Raw genomic sequence first — 22017 nt, 5'->3', positions numbered from 1 at the left:
GAGAAGATCTTAGAGTTGTGTAAATCTGAGATTGAACACTAATTGTAATTGTGTTAAACAAGTATTTTCAAAAAAGTTTGAGGACGTAGGCCTTTGCTGAACCTTGCTAAAAAGAAAAATTATATGTGTATTTTGTCTCTTCAGCACTTACAAGTGGTACTTGTTAAAAGAAATATACAAGAACAAGTGCAAAATATGTTGATGATGAAAATATTATCTAATCTCCTGTTAAACAATCAATGATGAAATATTACTTCTGAAAGATGGAAAAATCGGATTGTATAAGATCAGATGTTTCATGAAATTTCTTGAGGTTACAGATTTGAGATCTGATGAAAGAGATGTGATCTCAGGATGCTTACATCATCTTACATAGAAAAATGGTCTTGTAGTACCATACTAAGAAGAAAAGTTGAAAGAGAAAGTTTTACAAGGAGATTATGAATAACTCCTATGTATAAGATGATTGTTTAGAAGATTGTATGTAAAAGAAGATTTGGGCTTAAAGTTCAAATAGATCTTCTATATGAAAGGGGTTCAAATGACTTGAAGTTCAAAGATCCAAGAAAATATATGATCATCATATGAGTTTGTACCTGAAAGCGCTGTTTATAACAGTTCAGAAAGTTGATATATATGATCATAATACATAACATGAAGATGATGCTTTCAGGGGGAGATATATGATCATAAGCGTGGTTGTACTCTTTTTCCCTTATCATGATTTTTATCCCATTGGGTTTTTTCATGAAAGGTTTTTAACGAGACAACAAAAGAACACGCGAAAGATAAACACTTGAAGAGGAATATTAGGATTTCAATGGTGAAAGACTATCATCTTCAAAGTCTTTGACAAACATTGATGAGATCGTGAGAGACAAAGTTAATGATCAAGATGATTCATCTAAGAGATAACCAGCCTCCAGAAGAATGGTGATATACATGTCCTACAAATTTGTTCAAGTGAAGATTTGGCGAACCATCTACCAAGGCGTTTTCAACCACTACTTCAAAAGGAAGATACTTCGTCCTATTGGATTGCGTCATTTTGAAGATTTCAAGTGATTTACTCAAGAGGGGAAGTAAAAGCGCGCTGCACTCTTTTTCCCTTAACATGGTTTTTCCCACTGGGTTTTCCTTAGAGTTGGGCGTTCGGTTTTTCGGTTTAGCTTTGGTTCGGTTTTTTCGGTTTACGGTTTTTTTGGTTTTATAAAAATTGAACCATATAGAAACCATATGTAATTCGGTTTGGTTACGGTTCGGTTTTTTCAGTTTATGGTTTTTTCGGTTTTATCAAAAATGAAACCATATAAAAACCATACGTATAACGGTTTGGTTTGGTTTCGGTTTGGTCACGGTTTTTAACAGTTATTCTATACTTTAAAAAATAGATAGTTGATACATAACTAAAAAAATAAGCATAAAAGTAAAACCTAAACATAATTCAAAACAATAGAATCCAAATATAAACCCAAATACTTAATTGAAATTTAAACTTTTAAAAAGTAAAGGCTATTGAAAAAGAAAACCAGAAAAAAAACCAAAAAAAAACTTGGAGATCAATAACTATAAGCCCAATAAAGAAAAAAATTACTGATATTGTTATCCAATATAAATTTATAAGTTGAAAAAACTAATTATATCTAATTATCCTAAATTTTTATAAAAAACCAAAAAAACCATTCGGTTTTACGGTTTTTAACCAGACTAAACCTAAACCAAATGGTTAATTAAAATAAAAACCAAACAGATCTTTAGACTTAACCATAACCAAACCAAACCATTTATTTTGGTTTGGTTCGGTTCGGTTTTTTGGATTTCGGTTTTTTTGTCCACCCCTAGTTTTCCTGGTAAGGTTTTTAACGAGGCAGCATCTCACATGTGCATTTGGAATTACATTTTTATAATAGTCATCCAAAGGGGAGTGTTATGAATATTCTATATTGTATGGATGACCATTATCGGCCCATTAGTAGATCTAGTGTATAATCTAAAACCCTAAAGTTGTATCACTATATATATGTTATATCCTATTGAATATATGAATAATAGAGAGAACTATTTCCCTAAAACCTATGTTTACAACATTTTTTTATTTGTTATAGAGCAACATAGTTTTGGGGACTCATCGAGAGACCGTCCCATGTAAATTCATTGTAAATGACTAAATTCAAGAGATTATCAAATAGACAGAGACACAAATAAAAGGTTTTTTAAAAAGAGAAGAAAAAAAAAAAGAACGAATCATATATACAGAAGAGGTACTTTGGGATTAAAGGGAACTAACAAAAAGAACAAATGTTCCTGCAACATATTAAAAACTAATCACCCTTTCTTTGTTTTTTTTTGTTTCCTTCTTCCACGTAGCTCTGCTTAACCATACTGGCAATTTGATTAAAATCATCACTACAAAACATTCCAAAATGGTTTAATACCCATCTCTTTTTCCCCCTTCTGCTGAGAATGTGGCTGACAGTCTAAATCAATCGGCACGAGAGCCGCCACCGCCGCTCGCAGAAGATCTCCGCCCGCTATATTTCTGTACCACAGATCAAACGTATGAGATGAATTAGCAACTAATAACCTCAAACTCTAAAACTATAGATGTTAAAGACTTTGCAGGGATTCGATAGACTCTAAGTAAGGAAATTCCAATGACTACTTTGTTACTTACTATATCGAAGACAACTAAAATCAAAGTTGTGAAAAACGGTTACCTGTTCTCCGATGCTGAAAGGAATGTACTTGTGCTTAATCATGTGGGCGATCTGGCGTCTCATGGTGAGGACAAAGAGAACAACCCAGTAGCAAAGTAATATGGGCCAGAAGACGGGAACGTCAAAGACCGAGAAGAACGTCATGAGAAAGGCTATGCAGAATGCCTTAGTCATGGAGTACCTGTCACAGAGTCAATCATATCGTCACAAAAACGAAGCTACTGTGTACTTTACAAAAAGCAGATGTGTTTCCTTCCTAGATGTATTATTCAGGATCGTATTAGAGTGACAAAAACTGAGCAATTACATCTAACTGCGATGGCATCACAATCACAACATGATTATGACACAGTGAATGCTCATTGCATTAGCAGCACACTTGGTTAGAAAATGGCATATAATGAAGCGCCTGAATGATAAAAGATTTTGATGTCTTACTTATCAAGACGAACATGATATGCAATGAATATAAACCCACCACAAGTATTGATTTGCATAACCAGTTAGGAAACAGGCAATAGAGTAGTTACCAGAATTTGAACTCAGGCAGACGGCGGATAAATGGCTTGAACTCATCAGAACCTCGAGTAGGCAGAGTAGCTCCATCAGAGACCTCGAGCTCAGGGTCAACAAGAGGCGACAAGAATCCGATAAGCAGATTCAGGAGGTAGATTCCGAGACCATAGGAGATGATGTAGAAGCCCTGAATAGAGAAAACCCTCAAACAGTAGATAAGAAAGACAACAAGTGTTCCCATCCACCTGTAAGTTGAATGAGGTGTAGTCTTGTCCAGATAATATTGGTAAACCCTCCATGCTTCATGTGCCTTCTTTTGCACAGGTGTAGCCAACGAACCACTGTCACCACCGCTTCCATCCATCGTGATTCTTGAAACCTAAAAATGAGTAAAAACACAATACCGTCACATTACATTCTCTCAGACAATCAATGCAATGTTCTCAACCACATCTATTAAACCTCTGCAACTAACCCACCCAACTAATGCAAAGAAATTTTCAGCTTATAACATTGCAATAAGTCCCAGATGTGTAACCTTTGAACTCACATAACTAGCTTCAACTTGTACACAAACATTAATAGCAAAACCAAAGAAGAGTCTCCAAGAACATGAAACCATAACATTTCTCACGAAATCTCAGAAATCTTACTCATAAGACCCACACAACTCCAAGAAATGAAGAAAAAAACAACCTAGCTACGATCTCTACAAGTGTTTCGCACAATTAATCTCGGCTAGTGAGTGAATCCAAAAACCCTAAGACTTATGAAATTCATCTCTCTCTCTCTCTTTCTTTCGGATTTCAACAAATCGCGCAAAGGTAGATCTGGAATCGGAGAACTGAAATCGTCCCCGGTGAATCGCAAATTCGTCGAAATCAGCATTAAATTAAACGAGAAGAGTAGTGTGAAAGGATTCTCGAGAATCTCAGAATCAATCGGAACAAGAAAAAGTTCGAAGATCAAAAGCATTAAGAGAAGCTTCTGAAAGAAGATGGAGATTCAAAAGACTTACGTATGGTGTGAGTATAGGAATAGCTTCTTCGTCTTCTTCTTCGTCTTGTTGCTGACCCAAATGAGAGACCTCGACGACGCAGCACACAGATCTGGCTAAGGACGACGAGACGACGCTACTCTAACACCACCAATATCACACAACTCACAAGACTCCGTTTTTTCCCTTTTTTTTTTTTTTAATTAATTTAATTTAATTTCGTCGTGCGTTTTATATAATTACGCAAACACGCCACCAATAAAAAATTTTGGTTCGCTATAAGTACCCCAACACTTATTTTAATTTTCACATTTCACCCCTTGATATTATTTTGTTATTTCTAGACCCAAACTTTTACGTTCATTTCATTAGTTGAAAATTTGGATTAACTGAAGGTTCCTATTATAATTTATCTGAAGATTCAATCCACATAACACATTGGATTACTGATTTTACCATTTGTATCAAGATCTTGTTTTAGTCATTCAATGGTTTAAGTATATTTAGTATTTGATTTCATAGTAAATTTTAACTAAAAGTTTGATTACTATTTTTGTAGTATGTAATGTAGGTGTGTGAATGTGGATTGTGACAGAAGATAAAATTGCTTATTTTCTTGGATAATAATCATTAAAAGATTCTAAATACAAAAGGTGTGAAAAGAGAAAGAGAGAGAGATCGGGTGATCAGACTTGAGCTCACCCTGTTCTTATTGTCTACATTTCTATCTCTTACATAATAAACTTTAGCTATAAGCTTGAAGCTCTTTCTAAATATACATACACTGCCGGAAAATAAGACCATAGCTGTTTGTCCTCTTGTGATCTCAGGCCAAGCAGCCTCCGGCTACATTTTGCTCCACGGTCTTTTTAGACAGCAACTTTGAAGCTCCGTTCATATGACAGTACCGTCTTGAATTGTTGCCTTTTCGACTATCACAGTGATTCCAGATCGAATGTAGAATCCTTCCTCTGGCCTATCCGCTTCTTGAACATCCTGAAAACATTAATATATACTAATGTCTTAAAGAGTTTCAAAACTTTCTTTAGCAGTCGACGAACCGAGAACAAATTCAAGAAAAGCTTACTCCTTTGTTCATGATGATCACGTTTTTACCGATCTTGGCATTCTTGTCAATGATGCATTTCCTACAAAAATCACACAAGTAACAAACTTTTTGTTTCACCAAAAATTCATTTGAAGAGGATTGGGTTTTTATGTTGTGTGTTTTAACGTACCTGATCTTTGTGTCCTTACCAATACCTATTGGAACCTTTCCTTCTGCTAATAGTGATGCAATCTCAGATTCAGTTTGGTAGTAATCTGCACCTAACATCAATGTATCCTTTGGAAAGAAGAAAACCAAACTCAGTTTTGATTGCAACATAGCGTAAAATCTCTACGATTGTTTCAGATCAAAAATGAAGAGATTCAAGATTCACCTGAAGCTCAACTCCATAGTCTAGACGTGACCTTTCACCAATGATGGAACGTTGAACGCTGCATTCTCGCAGGAAACATCCGTGTGAGATTATGGAATCTACCATCTACAAAATCATCAAACAGAACCATACCAAATCAACAATCATAACCAAAGAAATGAGAGTTTTCACTTCAGAAAAGCTTGATATACATACACGGCATTTCTCAGTTTTGGTTGGTGGGAGGAACCGAGGAGATGTATAGAATGGAGTGTCTGGATCATAGAACTCAAATTTTGGTCGCTGCAAAAACAAGTACAAAAGGTTGAGATGAAAATAAGAGACCATAATAAGGTGAAAAGGCTGGGAATATGTTTCTACCTCCTCAACAAGAGCTAAGTTAGCCTCATAGAATGTCTTTATAGTTCCAATATCCTCCCAGTAATCCCGGAATATGTATCCCTGACAAAAACCAATATAAAATTGTTAGAACACTCATTGTGTTAAACAGTTAAAAAGACATGATCAAGTGAGTTTTCTAAAATCATACTTGGACATCATGATCTCTTATGGCTGCAGGAATAACTTCAGATCCAAAGTCATTGGAACTCGGATACTGTCTTGTTAGAAGGTTCAGCAAAGCTTCAGTTTTGAAACAATAAACTCCCATTGATGCAATGTATGGAGTATCTGTTGCTTCTTCATGAGACAATCCAAGCATTGTTGTGTCCGTTTGCTGTCAAAAGACGACAAGAGAATTTTTTTTAAATGCTTTGTGACTTAATTGAGTTAATATGTTTTAAGAATCGTAACTCAAACTTTACCATTGATTTTAGATCGTTTCCTGTTGGCTTCTCAGAGAATTGGATTACACGTCCTCCTCTATCCATCTTCACTAGACCAAAATTCGATGCACGGCTAACAAAATTGACAAAAGACCTGTTTTCAGAACCAAAATTTCACAAAGAAAAGGAAAGAGATTCAAGAAACTAACCTTTCACTGACTGGTGCGCAAGAAAGAGTAACATCTGCGTTACTATCTACATGAGACTGTTACAACACAGCGTGTTAACAAAACTAATAGAGGTTTCAAGATGAAAAAAGATCTCTCTAGATTTAGAAAAATAAATACCTGAACAAAGTCCATGTAGTTCATTCTATAGAGATGATCTCCAGACAAAATAAGTATGTTCTCAATGTTCCTGTTCTTGGCATCCTATTTAAGCCATCAATTGCTTTTAGACCACTTCAAAGATCACAAAAGAACTGACTTAAATACTGGTAAAGCATTAAAAGTGTTCATACCTCAAACACCCAGAGGAATTTTCTGACAGCATCTGCTGTTCCTTGAAACCACTTCTTCCCTGCTTCTCCTGGTGTTTGCGTAGCAGCAAGAACCTATTCAATAAGATTTTACTTTTTTCTTTATTCATCGAAAATCCAAGAAAGCAGAAACAGTTTATTGTTATAGTGTTTGTACCTCTACAAAACCACCTCCAAAGTTTATGCCATTCCCAAAATAAGTACGAGCTAAATGTCGATTTAGGGAAGCCGAGTTGAACTGTGTAAGCACAAAGATCTTGTTTATACAGCTGTTAATGCAGTTACTCATCGGGATATCGATCAACCTGTAGCATCCACCAACAGGAACCTGCATAAATTTGAAGCACATAAGAATCATCATCACACAAAAAGATTGTTTTATACATAAAAGCCTTGAGGTCCTAAGCTCCATGAATGTTATTTACAGTTTTACTTTTTTCGTAAAGAGAAAACAAAGAAAGATGAATATTTACAGCAGGTGTTGCGGCTCTCTTTGTAAGAGGGAAGAGTTTAGCTCCATTGCCTCCTCCTAGAATGATTGCAGCCACGTTTTGCGGGTCTGCCTTTCTTCTCTCAAACATCGAAGGCTTCACTGTCTGAAATAACAAAGCAAACATTATCAAGAACTTGACGTTTGCAGGAACATGAGTAAGCAGTATGTTTGAGGCAAGTCTTAAGAAAAGTGTCTAAGGTACGATAAATCTGAGCGACAACACAAAGCAAGCTTAATGCCTTGTAAGCAAGAGAGAAAAGAGTATAAAACTGATCAACATACCATAGCCTCTTTTGGATTATTTGAAGTGGCAACAGCATAAACAACACCGTGCTTGAACTTTCGATTCCCAAACTTGTTGGAGCCAAAATCTGATCTAAAACGTTTTAAAAAACCATTGTTGTTGTTGATCTTGTCACACCAAAATCTGTTTTCTACGTTCTTGAAACAGAGGTTTGGCAAAATAGAACTGCTTGTCCCCAAGGCAAAGGTGTAAGAAGAATCCATCTTTTTAGCTGCAAAAACACACAAAAATGGACTACTAAAACCTCGGAAAGTTAATAGCAGATACGATTTGCTCAGAAGAATAATAAAAGCTTCAAGTAAAGTGAATAACACACAAAGTGTTTCAGTTTCTTTTACCTATTGATATAATCAAAGATGGTAGTAATAAAATAATCCAAAACCAATTGTTCAAATTTAAGCAAAGTGTTAAAGTGAAACCGACCAGAGAAAATTCTGAACAAAATTTAAAAAAAAACTCAAATACAGTTCTTGAGAGGAGAGTACCCATTAGTTAAATCCTCGAAAGCTACGAACTTTCCACAAACCCAGATGTGAAATTTCTAAAATAAGCACATACAAAAAAAAACAAATTGGACTTCCCAGATGGTTCATCACAAACACAGATCTCCGAAATTCTCAATCACAAAAAACTCTTGAAGTTTCAAGATACTTATATGCAGACAACACAACTTTTCTCAAAATCATTGTTAGGTTGGAAAGAAACATTCTAAAAAGTTTGGGATCATAAAGAGCTTGATCCTAAGACTGTAAGACATATTGATATATGTAAATCTCAAATTACTTTGATACTTTGAAACTTACGTAGGACCGAATTAATATTGAGTACTAATCTCCATTAGGCTTTAAAAGATCATTAATACTATGAATGAAGTGGTATAAAGTTTCAATTTTTTTCATCAGCAAACCAAAATAAAACATCCTAAAGGTTTGTTTTTTCTTTTCTTTCTTTCTAGTGTACATTACACTGTGTTAAAAAACCAAACTTTAATACAGTTGAGAAGGCAAAATCGATAATGGGAATACGCAAAACATCGAAAGAGACAAACTTTATCATGTTCAGAAGCTAACAACAACGATCCAGATAGAAGAAGATCTAGAATATTTGGATTCGAAATTTGAAAACCGAGATAACCAACAAAAAAAAAAAAACACTAGTATGAAGGAACATTGAAAACATCAACAGCATTTATTAGCACTAGCAGAGTATAAAAAACTCACCACAGCAAAGTTAAAGTCTGTTTCTCTGATGTTTTGTTGTTCGTTTGAAATCGGAGGAGAAGAAGTCTGAATCAGTGAAGTGCGTGGTTGACGGAGGAAGCTGTTACTTTTTTCTTCTCTTTTTTGGTCCTCTCCTGTGATCGGCCCACGAGAAAGTAAACTTTATTTTCTCCTCTCTTGAATCAATCTTTATAACCGAACTTTTCCATTCACATTAGTACATTTCTGATTAGTTTGGTACAAGTAAATATGCATATCACATCAAATTTGTTACTCTTATAGTATAATTGTAGCATATATGTGTCGTTTTGTGCTAGAAAAAAATAAAAAATGTATCATATTATTGAATTTTAATAAACATTTACAAAGAGGGAAAAAATGATTTGGCAAATCATATTGATGTGAGTGAGTCACTCATGTGACTGTTACATTAAACGGACGGCTCTGTTTTGTCCCATATGCTCGCTCTAGTGTAACAACGACACGTTGAACTTGAACCCCCATACTCATCTACTACACGTTGTGTTGTGTTACACAGTCTTCTCACATATGAATTGGTACCAATTGATGATTTTCAACGGCTATGGTTTCTACAAAAGGGTACAATATAAAATATCTAAAACAGCTTTTTTCATGTGTTATGTCATGTGTAGGAAAGGGACGTTTTTTTGTAACCATTTGTATGACTCAAAAGTAGTTAAGCTTGATTGACGCTCAATGTGTTGTTACATAGCTATTGCTTTACTATTGGATGAATTAAGAAAATTTACAGCCGCACAATTGTCACAACACCATCTTCTATGAATCAAAAAGACCCTTTTAAGTTCATTTTTTTCCAACAAACAAAACTCCTATCATGATAATTAGTGAGAACCATTTAACTTAAACTATGATATTATAAACCGGATTTGTCTGCGAATTGGCAACTGCTTTTGGTGGTATCTAATCCAAAGTATCTATTGCAACTTCTAGATCAAAAGAACCTTGCACCGGAACAAAGTTTATCAAATGTATTTTGATTTTGATGGATTTGATTCGTTAATCGAATTGATCAATAGTTAAAACAGTTAACCACTTATAATAATTCAGAATATTCACAGTAGACCGCAAAAAGCAAACCAAAACCGAATTGGATAACTCAATGCCATGTAAACGACTGTAAGAGGACAAAAATGGAACGCAAATTCGATTTTAAGTTAACATAATAATCTCAAAACAGCATTCTAAAGAGGTTCTCTGGAGGTACACAAGAAACCCAAAAAAAAGAACTATAAGAGCTCTGATGATTAATGTATACATCAAAGGACAAAACCCGAGAGGAGATTGGAGAACCAACCCATCGAAAAGTCAAGCTTTTTAGGTGTTGGTGGCACGAGTGTAGATCTGCTGGCTCGAGTGAGCAGATACCATCCTGATCAAACCCTTAGCCATTAGCTCCCTTATTGCCCTCCTTGCTAGAGACCCATTAATCTGTATTTAGTTTCCCAACAATTCAGACCATAACAATATCAGAGACTTAACATTCAAATCATGTGGAAGTAAACAACACCAAACCATATGTTTCAAAGAATGCAACAGTGATAGGAGTATTGGAACATACCCTCATACGGTCAGAGAGAATCGATGGAGTAATGAGCTTGAACTTAGGTGCTTCAGTGAGAAGCTTGTCATAAGTGCCTTGATCAAACAAGACCATGTTGTTCACCTTCTCCTTTTGCTTTCCCTTGCTCCACTTCTGTTTTGGTTTAAACATAACATTCACAGGAAACAAAAAAATGATACACTTCAGCACAAAGATCATAAACAATGCAACATAAAACACACAAAGCAAGACAATAATGTTTACACAACCAAAGCTGAATTACACCATACTATTTTCAAGAAATGAATCTAAACATATACCCAAATCTACTTAAAATCTTCAGCAAATACATAAAATAAACCTTCATTTGCCCAAAATCAGATAGATCAATCTCACAGGAGACGAAACCTAAATTCAATTTCTCAGAATTCAAACCGAAACTACACATTGATTAATTGAATCGTATAAAAATGGAGGAAACGAAACGAACCTTCTTCTTTTGCTTTCCACCTCCGGATTTAGCCGGCTTTGATGACGGCGGTGGAACCTTATCCTTCTTAGGCGCCTGCAAACACACAACATTTCAGATCAGATCATCTCTCACAAAGATAAACAACAGATAAGACAGATACAGATAGAGGGAGAGCGAGTAAACCATAGTGGTGTCGACGGAGACGGAGTAACGATCGGCGGCGAGTAGAGAGTAGAGAGTAGAGAGACGAAGACGAGGCTCAACGAGACGACAGTGAGAGCAAAGGTTTGGTTTTTGCTGTATATATATTAGGGTTTCTGAGTTCTCTGCGTTAACAGGCTCGAAAAAGCCCATTACTGTTATATTTTTAAACTCAAAAATCTTTTAAGTTGAGCCCATATTAATATAATTATTATAAAAAAAAAAGGAAAAAAGTAAAAAACAAAACAAAAGCATATCTCTTAATTAATGTTTTAATGTGACCGTTGTGATTATAAGTTTCGATCATCATCCCCATCGATCAGTTTCTTCTTCGTAAACAACCCTTTTGCTTTATAAATTGAAAACTCTCTCTTCTCTCAACCTATATATTATTAAGCTATGCTCAGTTTCATACCAGCGGATAAGCTCCTCGACAGCGTCGAAGGAGAACACGACGATGGCTAAGGATGCGAAAGCGGGAAAGAATAGAGTCAACTTGACCAAGGATGCGATGACATATTCTTTTTAATAAATCTTTTAATTATTATTATTATTATTTATTACCAGGAGGTTCGAGGCTGAGGCCCGTAATCTCCACAGGGCCCAGAGAAGATCAAGTAAAAGCTCCTGACCAAGTAAAAATGACTAACAATTTCGCGTTTGAAGGGAATTGATCCCTGGCCTGGACCAACAGGGCAATTCCTCCTCGAGTGGAAACCACTAGACCACCACCACTTAGTTTAATCTTTTAATTATTTTATGTTCTCAACTAAATTTTTTTTAAAAATAAAAATTAAATTAATATAATTAAAAGAACTAAAATTACAAAAAAAAAAATATGTAATAATTTATCGTAAAGAATAAAAAAATGGTTTGTTATATAATAATTGATTATAACTAGATAAGATGAGATAAAAATTCTCCAAAATCACAACGGCTAATTACAATATAATAAGTATCGTAACCTTAAAAAAAAATGAAAAAAAAAAGAGAGAAAAAATTTCAGTCGCCAAGCGTGATACACACTCTAATTAGTTGATGACACATGGCATACGCAGACTCATATATTTGTTTTTCAACTTGTTGAATAAATTCAGCGTTGCTTAATCAACGTAGATTTTTTTAGTTTTTTCAACACCTTTAATGTGATGATTCAACTATTAAATTCAACAGGTGCAATGCAAATGGTCTAATAGGTGAACATTAGTGTATATGGTCTTTAATTCTATCTTTGTTATATAGAGTGTAAGTGTATGGTCTTTAATTCTCTCTTTGTTGGTGGTCTTTTTTCAACTGACCCTTCTTGGGTTGGGGTCAGATTCTCACATTCACCTTAAACTGCGTCATTACTATAAAATGTAGTCGAAAATTACGTAGGCAAACTCAAAAGTAAATACAACAGCAATAAACACAAAAACCATATAGAAACTTCGGTAGTATTCAATAGTGATCATTAATATTCCAAAACTGTAAGTATGAAAAAGGTTGAAAATTATAATATTAGGACAATTGAATAAACTTACGATTACAGAATTGTTTTTAACTTTGAATCTGCTTTAACTAACTTTTTCTGCATGTTCTACTTTTCTATATCTAATTGCAATTGCAAACGAATAGATGAAGAGATATTTACAGCTCCCAAAACTATAAATATCTAGATGTTCTTATCATAAGCTCAATCATACTATAATATCTAGATACTTATATTATAAATACAAAGTTTTTTCCTAACAATAATANATTCAACAGCTGCAATGCAAATAGTCTAATAGGTGAACATTAGTGTATATGGTCTTTAATTCTATCTTTGTTATATAGAGTGTAAGTGTATGGTCTTTAATTCTCTCTTTGTTGGTGGTCTTTTTTCAACTGACCCTTCTTGGGTTGGGGTCAGATTCTCACATTCACCTTAAACTGCGTCATTACTATAAAATGTAGTCGAAAATTACGTAGGCAAACTCAAAAGTAAATACAACAGCAATAAACACAAAAACCATATAGAAACTTCGGTAGTATTCAATAGTGATCATTAATATTCCAAAACTGTAAGTATGAAAAAGGTTGAAAATTATAATATTAGGACAATTGAATAAACTTACGATTACAGAATTGTTTTTAACTTTGAATCTGCTTTAACTAACTTTTTCTGCATGTTCTACTTTTCTATATCTAATTGCAATTGCAAACGAATAGATGAAGAGATATTTACAGCTCCCAAAACTATAAATATCTAGATGTTCTTATCATAAGCTCAATCATACTATAATATCTAGATACTTATATTATAAATACAAAGTTTTTTCCTAACAATAATACCTAAATATTTAAAATGTTTTTGTTTCTTTTCTGTGCACACCAAGCTTATATTAAATACCTCGAAAGTAATGATCATATTATTATAACTTTGTAATCATCAACGAAAAAAGAACTATATATATCTTTATTTCCCATACAATCTTGTACATCGATCAAACCCAAAAGGCCAAAAGTTACGATGATCCGTAGATCTTTTATTCTATAATTAAACAACAGACATTGATTTGACAATACATTATTCATAATGCATGTAACGTACTAACGTAGATGGTCAGATAGCTAGTGCAAAAGCTACCGTTAAGGTATTCTTTGCAATCAATCTCCTTGGCTCCCATATATCCTCATTTACTACATCCATGAATGGCGATCGCAGTCGAACGTCTATCTACACCTCCGCGGAAACATTCTGGTCATCAACTTCATGCATTTCTTAGCATCCACTTATGCATTTTTCAAATTAGTTAGTTTATTCCACGAAGCCCACAACTTTTATCTTTGCATATCATAACAATCTTCTGAAAAAATCTTAGTTCGAGAAGCCACATTTTTTATGTCGAACTTTGCATGTGAAACCTTGTACTAAAAGAATTCGTAGACGATATATGATAGAAGTAGAACTTCATATGGATTATCCATCCCTTCGCTAAGTCCCATGATGGGCTATTGGGCTTGATATTTAATCTTAGTATTATAGGCTTTATATACTATTATGATCATTAGATTAGCAAACCCGACCTTAGCTCAGTTGGTAGAGCGGAAGACTGTAGTAGTTGCTGTAATCTTTAGGTCGCTGGTTCGATTCCGGCAGGTCGGATTTTTTGGAACAAAGTTAAACTTTTTTTTTTTTGTTTTCTAAGGAAAGAGTATAGTACAGTAGTACACAGTAGTTCCTTGATAAATAAGCTCAGCTTAATTTGTGACACTGAATCAGCATGCACTCACATGCGAGGGGAGGAAATAAATGTTATAAAATGCACGTAAAAGATGTACACTACGAATTTTATACTAATCACAACAATCAACTTGAGAATTAATTATAGTATATATTAGGATACACAAAAGCCAGGTATAAATTATGAAACTCAGATTCTGGTTCTTTATAGATTTGCCACCATGAAAGGGATCACACTAATTAATGAATAATATGATATTTTGTTTTTTGGCTAAGGATACATTGTTTCTTCTCAGAATAACATATAAGAAGAATTAATCAACTAATTTTATGAGTTAAGGTTTATATTATGTGTACAGTGAAGCTCCATAGTCTTTAAATCTAAGTTCAAATTATCGTTGATGATAAAAGAAAACAGTTCATAGATTTTAAAGTTCCCACATATACATTTTAATGTTAAAGAAGTGTTCTCTTGTGCCCCATGAGGTCCAATCATTTCTCTATATAAAGGGAATAATTATATTAAATTATCAATCAAATAACTCAAAAACGATTTGTTGTATATATAGTTTCTAAAGTATTATACACGTATGTATGTTGGCATGATATTTCTTTCTACAAAACGAGATTTATTTACATTTGTGACAAAGAAAAACTTTTACTGTAATAGTTATGTTTTTGATGTGTTTGATCCAATAAATTAGAGCTTTTAGAGAGAAAAATTGAATTTGATTTTTAATTTGGTTGATATAGTCTATTAGTATTATGTGTATCCACTTAGATAAAAAAAATTTCAAACTATGACACATATTAATGTGTAACTACTACTGGAATTGGAACTGTAATAAACCAATTAATTATTTACATATAGTGTTAAACTAGATCAACATAACTTAAACCATAAAACAGATTTACACGAATAGAAGTGACCATATCGGTCGGTCTTTCACAAATGAGAGTACAATATGTGAATAACTGTTAGTTTCAGGTTCAGAAAACTTTTCGTCGACCATAACTCAAATTAAATTAGTATCTCTCGGTTGCTAATATGAAAATAAGTCGTAATTAAACAAATTATGGATAAGTGTCAAAGAACACGTAGACAATTGATACTTCATAATTTGCATATTGTTTGATTGAAGCATCGAATGACACGTTACACTTATAAGCAATTATGAAGATGTCTTTTAAAGAAAGGAAAAAGAAGTGGGGCTTTAATTTTGTTCAAAGTGTATCCAATAACACAATTTGAAATTGAAATGAAACCACATATACATACTTTTTGGTTAGAAAGAGACAAGACATAAAGCAACACATTAACAAAGAGAAGTTGTGGAACTATAAGCCATTTCTCTCAATCTCTTAGTGAAGAAGTAATGGTTTCTTCTATATATTAAATTATGAATTTAAAATATGGGTGAATTGGAGAAGTAAGCATGTTTTGGGTGGAAAATAATTTTATAAATTTCGTTAATATGCGATTATAATAGTATTATATCCCACAGGCTACAGTACTATAATTTGGTACGATAGCCAAACTTTGTAAACTAACTAATCATTCAAGTCCTAAAAACTTTTGCGATAAAGTTTATTTAAATATGGTGATACGCATTATTTAAAGAGATTAATTCATTGTGATTGAAATCAAGAACATATTAAATGGACATATAATAAACCTAATGGCGTGCTGTTTTTATGAGTCGAGTAAGATAGTGCATCAAGCTATTTTACCAATGAAACTTAGTCAGAAATATCCCACAGACATACTGAGTACTGACATACACAAAGTATCTATCGAATTTGCACCTACCTATATAGAAAATTTTGAGTCAAAAATTATAATGATGATAAGTTTATGTATATATTTTTCATAATTAAGTTATTTAATATTGTTGCCTATAATATGGCGACTTAGAGAGTTAATATTTATTCCTTTAATTTGCTTAATTTAAATGAAAAGATTCATTTAACTTAGAAGTATAAAATATTTTATGTGGCATTGTTTGACAAGTGAGATTGTCTTTTTAGCTAACAAACCCTTTAGGAACTGCACACTTTCTAATTTCTATGATCAAATAGTATAATATTGTAAGAAAATAAGTATGTTACTTGTTTGATTGGCTTACTATAAGACAGTGAACCAAAACTTTGAATCACCTACTAAAATTATAAATAATTAATTATTCATTATTTCATATTTTTTTCCGGTTCAACCTCATTAGCTTCTCATCAGTGTCGTGCTTAAGGTTAAGAGGAAAGGGCATTTGCCCTAAGCCACCAATAATTAAAAAAAATTTAGGCCACATTTTTTTCTGCTATCTAGGCTGTATTTAAGCTGATAAGATAAATGTGTATGTAAAATAGGTCTTTTGTTTATAAAGTCCATGACATTATTAATAAAAACAATACCTTATATCTATAAGGAAATTTCTACACATGTTTTATACTCTAAATATAATATAATAATAATAATACTTATGGGATATAATTAAAAATAAACGAAATCTGTTTTGGAATAATCGGCATATTAATTAAAAAAGGGATAATTGAAAGAAAAGAAACTGATTTTGAGTTTTCTTTTTTCGAAAAAACCAATAGCCTGTAAAAAAATTTTATGAAAAGCAAGATTAGTTTTCGAGTTTAAGAATCGTTCACAATTGATAACATCAGTTTGCTAACGATTATTCACGATGTCATTTTATAAAAAAAAATTTGTTTCACTTTCGTAATGTGAGTTTGATAAATGATTTTTTAAGGAAAAAAAGATAGCAAAATTATGATTTAGGATTTTTTTCCGTTTTTTTCTTGTTTTCTTTCAAACAATTTTTTATTTAATTTTGATATTTTTAATAATAAAAGCCACATTTTTTACATGCCCTAAGCCACATTTAGCCTTAGCACGGCACTGCTTCTCATCATCTGTTTTTTTTTTATATATATGAATAAGTTAATTACTTTTGGTAAGTGAAAGACCTTCTCCATGTTTTAAACTTGATCTTTGTCCAAAAAGGATTATTTAAAGTTTATGTCAAAATTATGAATAGTATCATGAAAAATAAAAGCACTATGGACTAATTGTTGTTTACAAGTTTTTTTTTTTGTTTAAAACAAAAAAAAATGATCAAAATTGTAAATGCAAACGGAAAACTCAAACAATACCATTTTGAGTTACATTCACAAATTCACCAAAAATATGACTAGACTATTACGATTTTATTTGAAGATAAATTCTCTAACATATAAACGTAATTACAATCTGAAAGACAACAAGGAAATTGAGTCTAATGGAACTATTATGACACAAGACTATGATTTTTATTGGTTTTGCAGTTGAAAGAGATTAATTTATGGGTGAAAGATCAAGATTTTTTTTTTTCTTTTCTCTTTTACATATAAGAACAAAATAACTTTAATTCAATAGTAAAAAAAAAAAGAAAAAAAAATGATTCCCTGAAAAAGAAAGCAAATGCACTTATAAGTGACCCTTTATAAATACTCAACATTGTAATGTTACATTTTCTCAAGCTAAAACAAAACACACAAGAACAAAGAGAGAAAAACAGACTCACACTCTAATCTGTTTTCTCCACAACGTCTTTGTTCGATCTCCAAAGACGACTTAAGCCAGAAGTTTCAAAGCTTCACCTCCTTCTGATTCTATTGTTTTTTGCACATCCTTTTCTCTTTTAACGCCAATGGATTCGCCTAGTACTCAAAAGACTAAACCAAGAAAGATGAAGGTTGTTGTGAAGAAGTCTCGGGCTCAAATACTCTTAGATTTGTTATACCGGGTGATCGAGATAACTATAGTTATGGTAACTGTAGCCAAGCTCTTTTACCAACTAGTCATCACGTTCGAGGGCTCTGGTCTTGCGGGTTTACTCATCAGCCGTCACCTTGCTTTCGTTTTGGGGAATGGGATAGTCATCGCTCTAGTCGCCAACTGCGGTTTCTTTTTGAATCAAGAACCTGATGCAAGGAGAAACAGCAACGATTTTTACGATGAGTTTGTTCGGGAGAGCTCAAGAGGAGTTAGGAATTTAGAGACACAACTGGTATGCAGAGAAAAACAGAGCGAAGCAGAGACCGTGGCGAAACAGAGCATTGAAGAAAACAGAGCAAAACAGAGCATTGAAGATAAGAAGAGACAAAGCAGAGCAAAACAGAGCATTGAAGAGAAGAGGACAAAACAGAGCACTGAAGATAAGAGAGAGAAACAGAAGAAGACTGAGAACTGTTCAAAACAGAACACCGGTGAGGAGACAGAGAAGAAGGACATAACTGTGAAGAGACACAAAGAGATCATTGCTCAAAATCAGGAAAGCCCGAGGAAGAGTTACGAAAGGAGTCAGTCCGAGAATCTCGAGGGCTCAAAGAAGAGTACTTGTGGAAAATTGAAGAGATCGGAGACGGAGAGATCTGCTGATGTACTTGAATCCGACGATGAACTCCGATACAAGATTGAGTCTTTCATTGCGAGACAGAGGAGGAACCAAAAGGATGAAGAGTTTTGTATTACCTAAAAAAATACTTAAAAAAAGCAAAGAAAAAGAAAGAAAAACTTAAGTTTATGCAAAGCATTCACATATGTTTGTGAGTGTTTTTTTTGTATATACATACGGGCAAAAATATTTCAAAGCCCGAGCATAAAATGTTGTTTTTTAGCTTTTCTTTGTATAATTTTGTTCATCTTATAAAATTATGAAGTACTTTATAAGCTTTCTGTAATGTTGTTGTTATGAGAGTACAAGTAGAGTCACATCCCCAGGAGTTCCAAATCAGAAGCCTCAAAGTTATCGATCTTCTTTTTCTCAGGGTTGATTTTCAAAATCTGTTTTTTTTTTTTTTTTTTACCATTAAGATAGAAAAAAAAATGTGAATTTTGTTTCCTGATGAAATGAACAAAACAGAGGTAAATATATTGAACAAGTTAGTGTAGTACTACTGACCGGGAAGGGTGTTGGGGAGATTTGAAGCTGTTTTTGTATAGCCATGACATGAGCTTTATTAACACGGGCTTGTCCAATCACATGGATGAAATCACCGGCTACAAGGTCTGTCAAAAACAAAAGAAACATGAGCGGATGGTTCAAGTCTATTAGTCATCCAGACTCAAGATCTAATAAAATGTATACATACCGCAAACATGAGCGATGATGCATGTCAAGAGAGAATATGCAGCGATACTGAAAGGAATCCCGAGGCTCGCTTCGGTCGAGTTTTGGTAGATTTGACAGGAAAGCTCACCATTCGCCACATAGAACTGGTGGTAACAACCAAAAAAACATAAACCATTTTCAGTTTTCATATATCTTCGTACTTTGAAAATGATTTACAGTGGAAATGTAACAAGTTTTCAGATGAGAGCAAAACAGATGAAACGTGTGCTAACCTGCGCGACTGTCTCACAAGGAGATACCGACAACTTGTAGGGATTATAAGTTGAAATTAGCATGATCTTTTGATTATGAGGATTGTTCTTTATCTTGTTTATAACATCAGAGAGCTGATTGAATTCTTTGCTGGTAAATGTAAAGAAACCAATCAGTCAAAGAAGTCAAACATATGAAGTTATGAACAATCATCAAAAGAAGAGGGTATTACAAACCTAGCATCAGACCTTGTCCAGTGGAGTGGTTGGTTTCCATCTTCTTTTGTGGCTTTCACTCCGAATCTGGAACACAAACATCAGTGTGAGTCTGGTTTCAGTACAACTACTTTCTAAATTCTCAATTCTATGCTTGCCTGTCAAGATATTCTTTAGCCTCATCGCTGTCCCATATATGATTAGTGCCATTTTCCTGAAAAAAAAACATTATGAGATAATCTTGAACACAAGGATTTTGAACATGATCATTGTCTTGTGTAGTAGCACAGAGGTCTGTCTCTTTTGGTATTACCTTAAGAATGGTTGAACCACGGATGAGTTGTAGGGTTTCTTCAACAACGTCTACCCAGAACACTTTCTGCAAGACAACGGATTAATACATAGACAAAATCAATCACTATAATCATCTAAATTAAGGTGGCTTCCTTGATAGAAGTTGTGACTTAAAGAAGATGATGAGAAGACATGCCTTGGTTGTGAGAAGCGGAAAAGTCTTGCGTAGATTGAACCGCATCTGTAAATGAACCAAGACAAGAAACAAAGGTGTAAGCTCAGTTAAAAGGAGAAATACACTAACAAAGATGAAGCAAAGCTCACCTGACAGCCAAATGTAGAAAGAGTGTTATCGTCATTCATGTCCCCACTAGATATAATTTTTTGACCAAGATTCAAGTAACCAAACTCCTCATGCCTCTCGAAAACCATCTTAGGCAAGAACGAGTACTGTTTGAAATCTGACCCAGCAACACTTTTCTTTTGACCGGAACCAAAAATAGGATCATTCCTTCGGACATAAGTGTTGAAGCTATACCGGATTCCATTTTCCACATATGGAAATGATGAGTACCACGGATGGTATAGAGATGTATCCACCCTCGGTGCAAATGCGTCGCATGGTACGCTTATTTCAATTTCGGTTAGGTGAATAGCATCACAGCCTGGTGCATTCATATAGTTCCTATAGAGAAACCACACCACTTAATTATCAGCAGAATGATCGAAATCTTGACTAAACTAGTATTTGTGTTCTGTACTCTGTACCAAATGTCCAACCATCATCTCATTCACAGTACTAAACTTCAAAGCATCTAACTTAAGGCCTCAAAAGAGCTTCAACTATGGTACCATCAGTCACATCTAGACAATAAGCCTCAAGTTCTAAAGTCTCAACTGTTATTAGAAAAAGAACAAGAGCCAATGTGGAAAGAGGCTGGATGCAAACCTTAGCAACTCGCCGCCTCCTATGACAAAGACCGTCTCAATGGACAAAGAATATGGTGCGGTGGCTAGAAGCTCAAGAGCCGATTCCATGCTACTACACACCAATACATTCTCATCAGTGGCAATGTTGAGACAGCTAGACTTTGTGAGAACAATGTTGAGGCGACCAGGAAGGGGACGAATCTCGAGAGGAGTAGAATCCCATGATTTTCTTCCCATAATAGTCGCATTCCTCTTCTTTGGATCAGATGTCCTAGTTGTTACACCTTGGAAAAATTCATATTCGAAGGGTAAATCCCAAGGAAGTTTCATGTCCATACCAAGACCCATGTCTCTAGTCGCTGCTATAACGACTTGGTAACTCCTTCTAGTAACTGAAGAAACTGTGCTTTGGGCATTGTTACACAAAACTTCACCAATAGCCATATGCTGAAACTTCAAAATCCAATGAACTTTCAGAGAAGATGAAACTGAAAAAAAATGGAATGAGAAGATGAAAAATCAAAGATCTAAGAAAAGATTATGAACCTTGGATGGATCAAAATCTGGAAATAAACTATAATAGTCAACGCATAGGAAGAAGAAAACTAATGAATCTGATTTATCTTCCTTAAACAATACAATATCGAAGCGTTGTGTTTTTCTATATTAGAAACAACTTGAATTTTTTTTTTTTACCCCAAAAACAAATAACAACTTGAATAAGAAGCAACATTCTCTCAAGTCTGAACACA

The 22017-nt window shown here is 34.0% G+C and overlaps 5 protein-coding genes and 1 non-coding gene across 10 annotated transcripts; 2 read left to right on the top strand and 4 right to left on the bottom strand.

Annotated features, from left to right (window-relative positions):
* LOC104702705 (protein RER1B) lies at window positions 2147-4425 on the bottom strand. Its single transcript, XM_010418616.2, has 4 exons — window positions 4252-4425; window positions 3248-3612; window positions 2718-2898; window positions 2147-2539 (listed from the first exon to the last, which is right to left on the bottom strand). The coding sequence occupies exons 2-4, from the start codon at window positions 3595-3597 to the stop codon at window positions 2483-2485; spliced, it is 588 nt and encodes a 195-aa protein (XP_010416918.1). The 5' UTR covers window positions 3598-3612; window positions 4252-4425; the 3' UTR covers window positions 2147-2482.
* LOC104702704 (probable glucose-1-phosphate adenylyltransferase large subunit, chloroplastic) lies at window positions 4826-9222 on the bottom strand. 3 transcript variants are annotated; one of them, XM_010418615.2, is made up of 15 exons: window positions 8992-9222; window positions 7750-8008; window positions 7448-7570; window positions 7132-7302; window positions 6957-7049; window positions 6784-6867; window positions 6646-6701; window positions 6476-6569; window positions 6202-6387; window positions 6033-6113; window positions 5868-5954; window positions 5673-5777; window positions 5469-5575; window positions 5318-5378; window positions 4826-5226 (listed from the first exon to the last, which is right to left on the bottom strand). In XM_010418615.2, exons 2-15 carry the CDS (start codon window positions 7972-7974, stop codon window positions 5125-5127), a joined length of 1575 nt encoding a protein of 524 aa, XP_010416917.1. In that variant the 5' UTR covers window positions 7975-8008; window positions 8992-9222; the 3' UTR covers window positions 4826-5124. The 3 variants fall into 3 exon arrangements, with proteins under 3 accessions (XP_010416917.1, XP_010416916.1, XP_010416915.1); XM_010418614.2 differs by having other exon boundaries at window positions 7750-7982; XM_010418613.2 differs by lacking the exon at window positions 8992-9222 and adding an exon at window positions 8257-8933 and having other exon boundaries at window positions 7750-7982.
* On the bottom strand, window positions 10157-11357 carry LOC104702702 (40S ribosomal protein S25-2). The gene is made up of 4 exons (XM_010418612.2): window positions 11229-11357; window positions 11064-11138; window positions 10592-10726; window positions 10157-10461 (listed from the first exon to the last, which is right to left on the bottom strand). The coding sequence occupies exons 1-4, from the start codon at window positions 11229-11231 to the stop codon at window positions 10348-10350; spliced, it is 327 nt and encodes a 108-aa protein (XP_010416914.1). The 5' UTR covers window positions 11232-11357; the 3' UTR covers window positions 10157-10347.
* Window positions 14293-14376, top strand: TRNAY-GUA. Its single transcript is given in 2 exon segments — window positions 14293-14329; window positions 14341-14376. It is a non-coding gene; the product is annotated as a tRNA-Tyr (tRNA).
* Window positions 17960-19177, top strand: LOC104702700 (nucleolar protein 58-like). The gene has a single exon (XM_010418607.2). It carries the CDS (start codon window positions 18150-18152, stop codon window positions 18975-18977), a length of 828 nt encoding a protein of 275 aa, XP_010416909.1. The 5' UTR covers window positions 17960-18149; the 3' UTR covers window positions 18978-19177.
* On the bottom strand, window positions 19002-22017 carry LOC104702701 (bifunctional dihydrofolate reductase-thymidylate synthase 1-like). Of its 3 annotated transcripts, none has more exons than XM_010418609.2 (11): window positions 21812-22017; window positions 21285-21718; window positions 20660-21020; window positions 20532-20576; window positions 20355-20420; window positions 20200-20255; window positions 20063-20128; window positions 19847-19976; window positions 19594-19717; window positions 19404-19510; window positions 19002-19285 (listed from the first exon to the last, which is right to left on the bottom strand). In XM_010418609.2, the coding sequence occupies exons 2-11, from the start codon at window positions 21707-21709 to the stop codon at window positions 19211-19213; spliced, it is 1455 nt and encodes a 484-aa protein (XP_010416911.1). In that variant the 5' UTR covers window positions 21710-21718; window positions 21812-22017; the 3' UTR covers window positions 19002-19210. The 3 variants fall into 3 exon arrangements, with proteins under 3 accessions (XP_010416911.1, XP_010416912.1, XP_010416913.1); XM_010418610.2 differs by having other exon boundaries at window positions 21285-21712; XM_010418611.2 differs by having other exon boundaries at window positions 20075-20128; window positions 21285-22017.

This window comes from Camelina sativa, chromosome 7 (assembly GCF_000633955.1).
Source record: "Camelina sativa cultivar DH55 chromosome 7, Cs, whole genome shotgun sequence".
Taxonomy (NCBI): Eukaryota; Viridiplantae; Streptophyta; class Magnoliopsida; order Brassicales; family Brassicaceae; genus Camelina; species Camelina sativa.
This window is presented reverse-complemented; position numbering and strand designations above follow the sequence as displayed.

Excerpts from the sequence above, each read along its gene's own strand:
- LOC104702705 (XM_010418616.2), bottom strand. The coding sequence starts at position 3,597 with ATGGATGGAAGCGGTGGTGACAGTGGTTCGTTGGCTACACCTGTGCAA. Across the intron at positions 2,899-3,247 it reads CTGCCTGAGTTCAAATTCTG|GTACTCCATGACTAAGGCAT; the intron begins GTAACTACTCTA and ends ACTCTGTGACAG. Across the intron at positions 2,540-2,717 it reads CTTTCAGCATCGGAGAACAG|AAATATAGCGGGCGGAGATC; the intron begins GTAACCGTTTTT and ends TCTGTGGTACAG.
- LOC104702704 (XM_010418613.2), bottom strand. Across the intron at positions 6,868-6,956 it reads AATTCCTCTGGGTGTTTGAG|GATGCCAAGAACAGGAACAT; the intron begins GTATGAACACTT and ends TGGCTTAAATAG. Across the intron at positions 5,576-5,672 it reads ACTATGGAGTTGAGCTTCAG|GATACATTGATGTTAGGTGC; the intron begins GTGAATCTTGAA and ends TTCTTTCCAAAG.
- LOC104702702 (XM_010418612.2), bottom strand. Across the intron at positions 10,727-11,063 it reads GTGGAAAGCAAAAGAAGAAG|AAGTGGAGCAAGGGAAAGCA; the intron begins GTTCGTTTCGTT and ends AAACCAAAACAG. Across the intron at positions 10,462-10,591 it reads TTCTCTCTGACCGTATGAGG|ATTAATGGGTCTCTAGCAAG; the intron begins GTATGTTCCAAT and ends AACTAAATACAG.
- LOC104702700 (XM_010418607.2), top strand. The coding sequence starts at position 18,150 with ATGGATTCGCCTAGTACTCAAAAGACTAAACCAAGAAAGATGAAGGTT.
- LOC104702701 (XM_010418609.2), bottom strand. The coding sequence starts at position 21,709 with ATGGCTATTGGTGAAGTTTTGTGTAACAATGCCCAAAGCACAGTTTCT. Across the intron at positions 20,577-20,659 it reads TTTCTACATTTGGCTGTCAG|ATGCGGTTCAATCTACGCAA; the intron begins GTGAGCTTTGCT and ends GTTCATTTACAG. Across the intron at positions 20,256-20,354 it reads GTGGTTCAACCATTCTTAAG|GAAAATGGCACTAATCATAT; the intron begins GTAATACCAAAA and ends TTTTTTTTTCAG.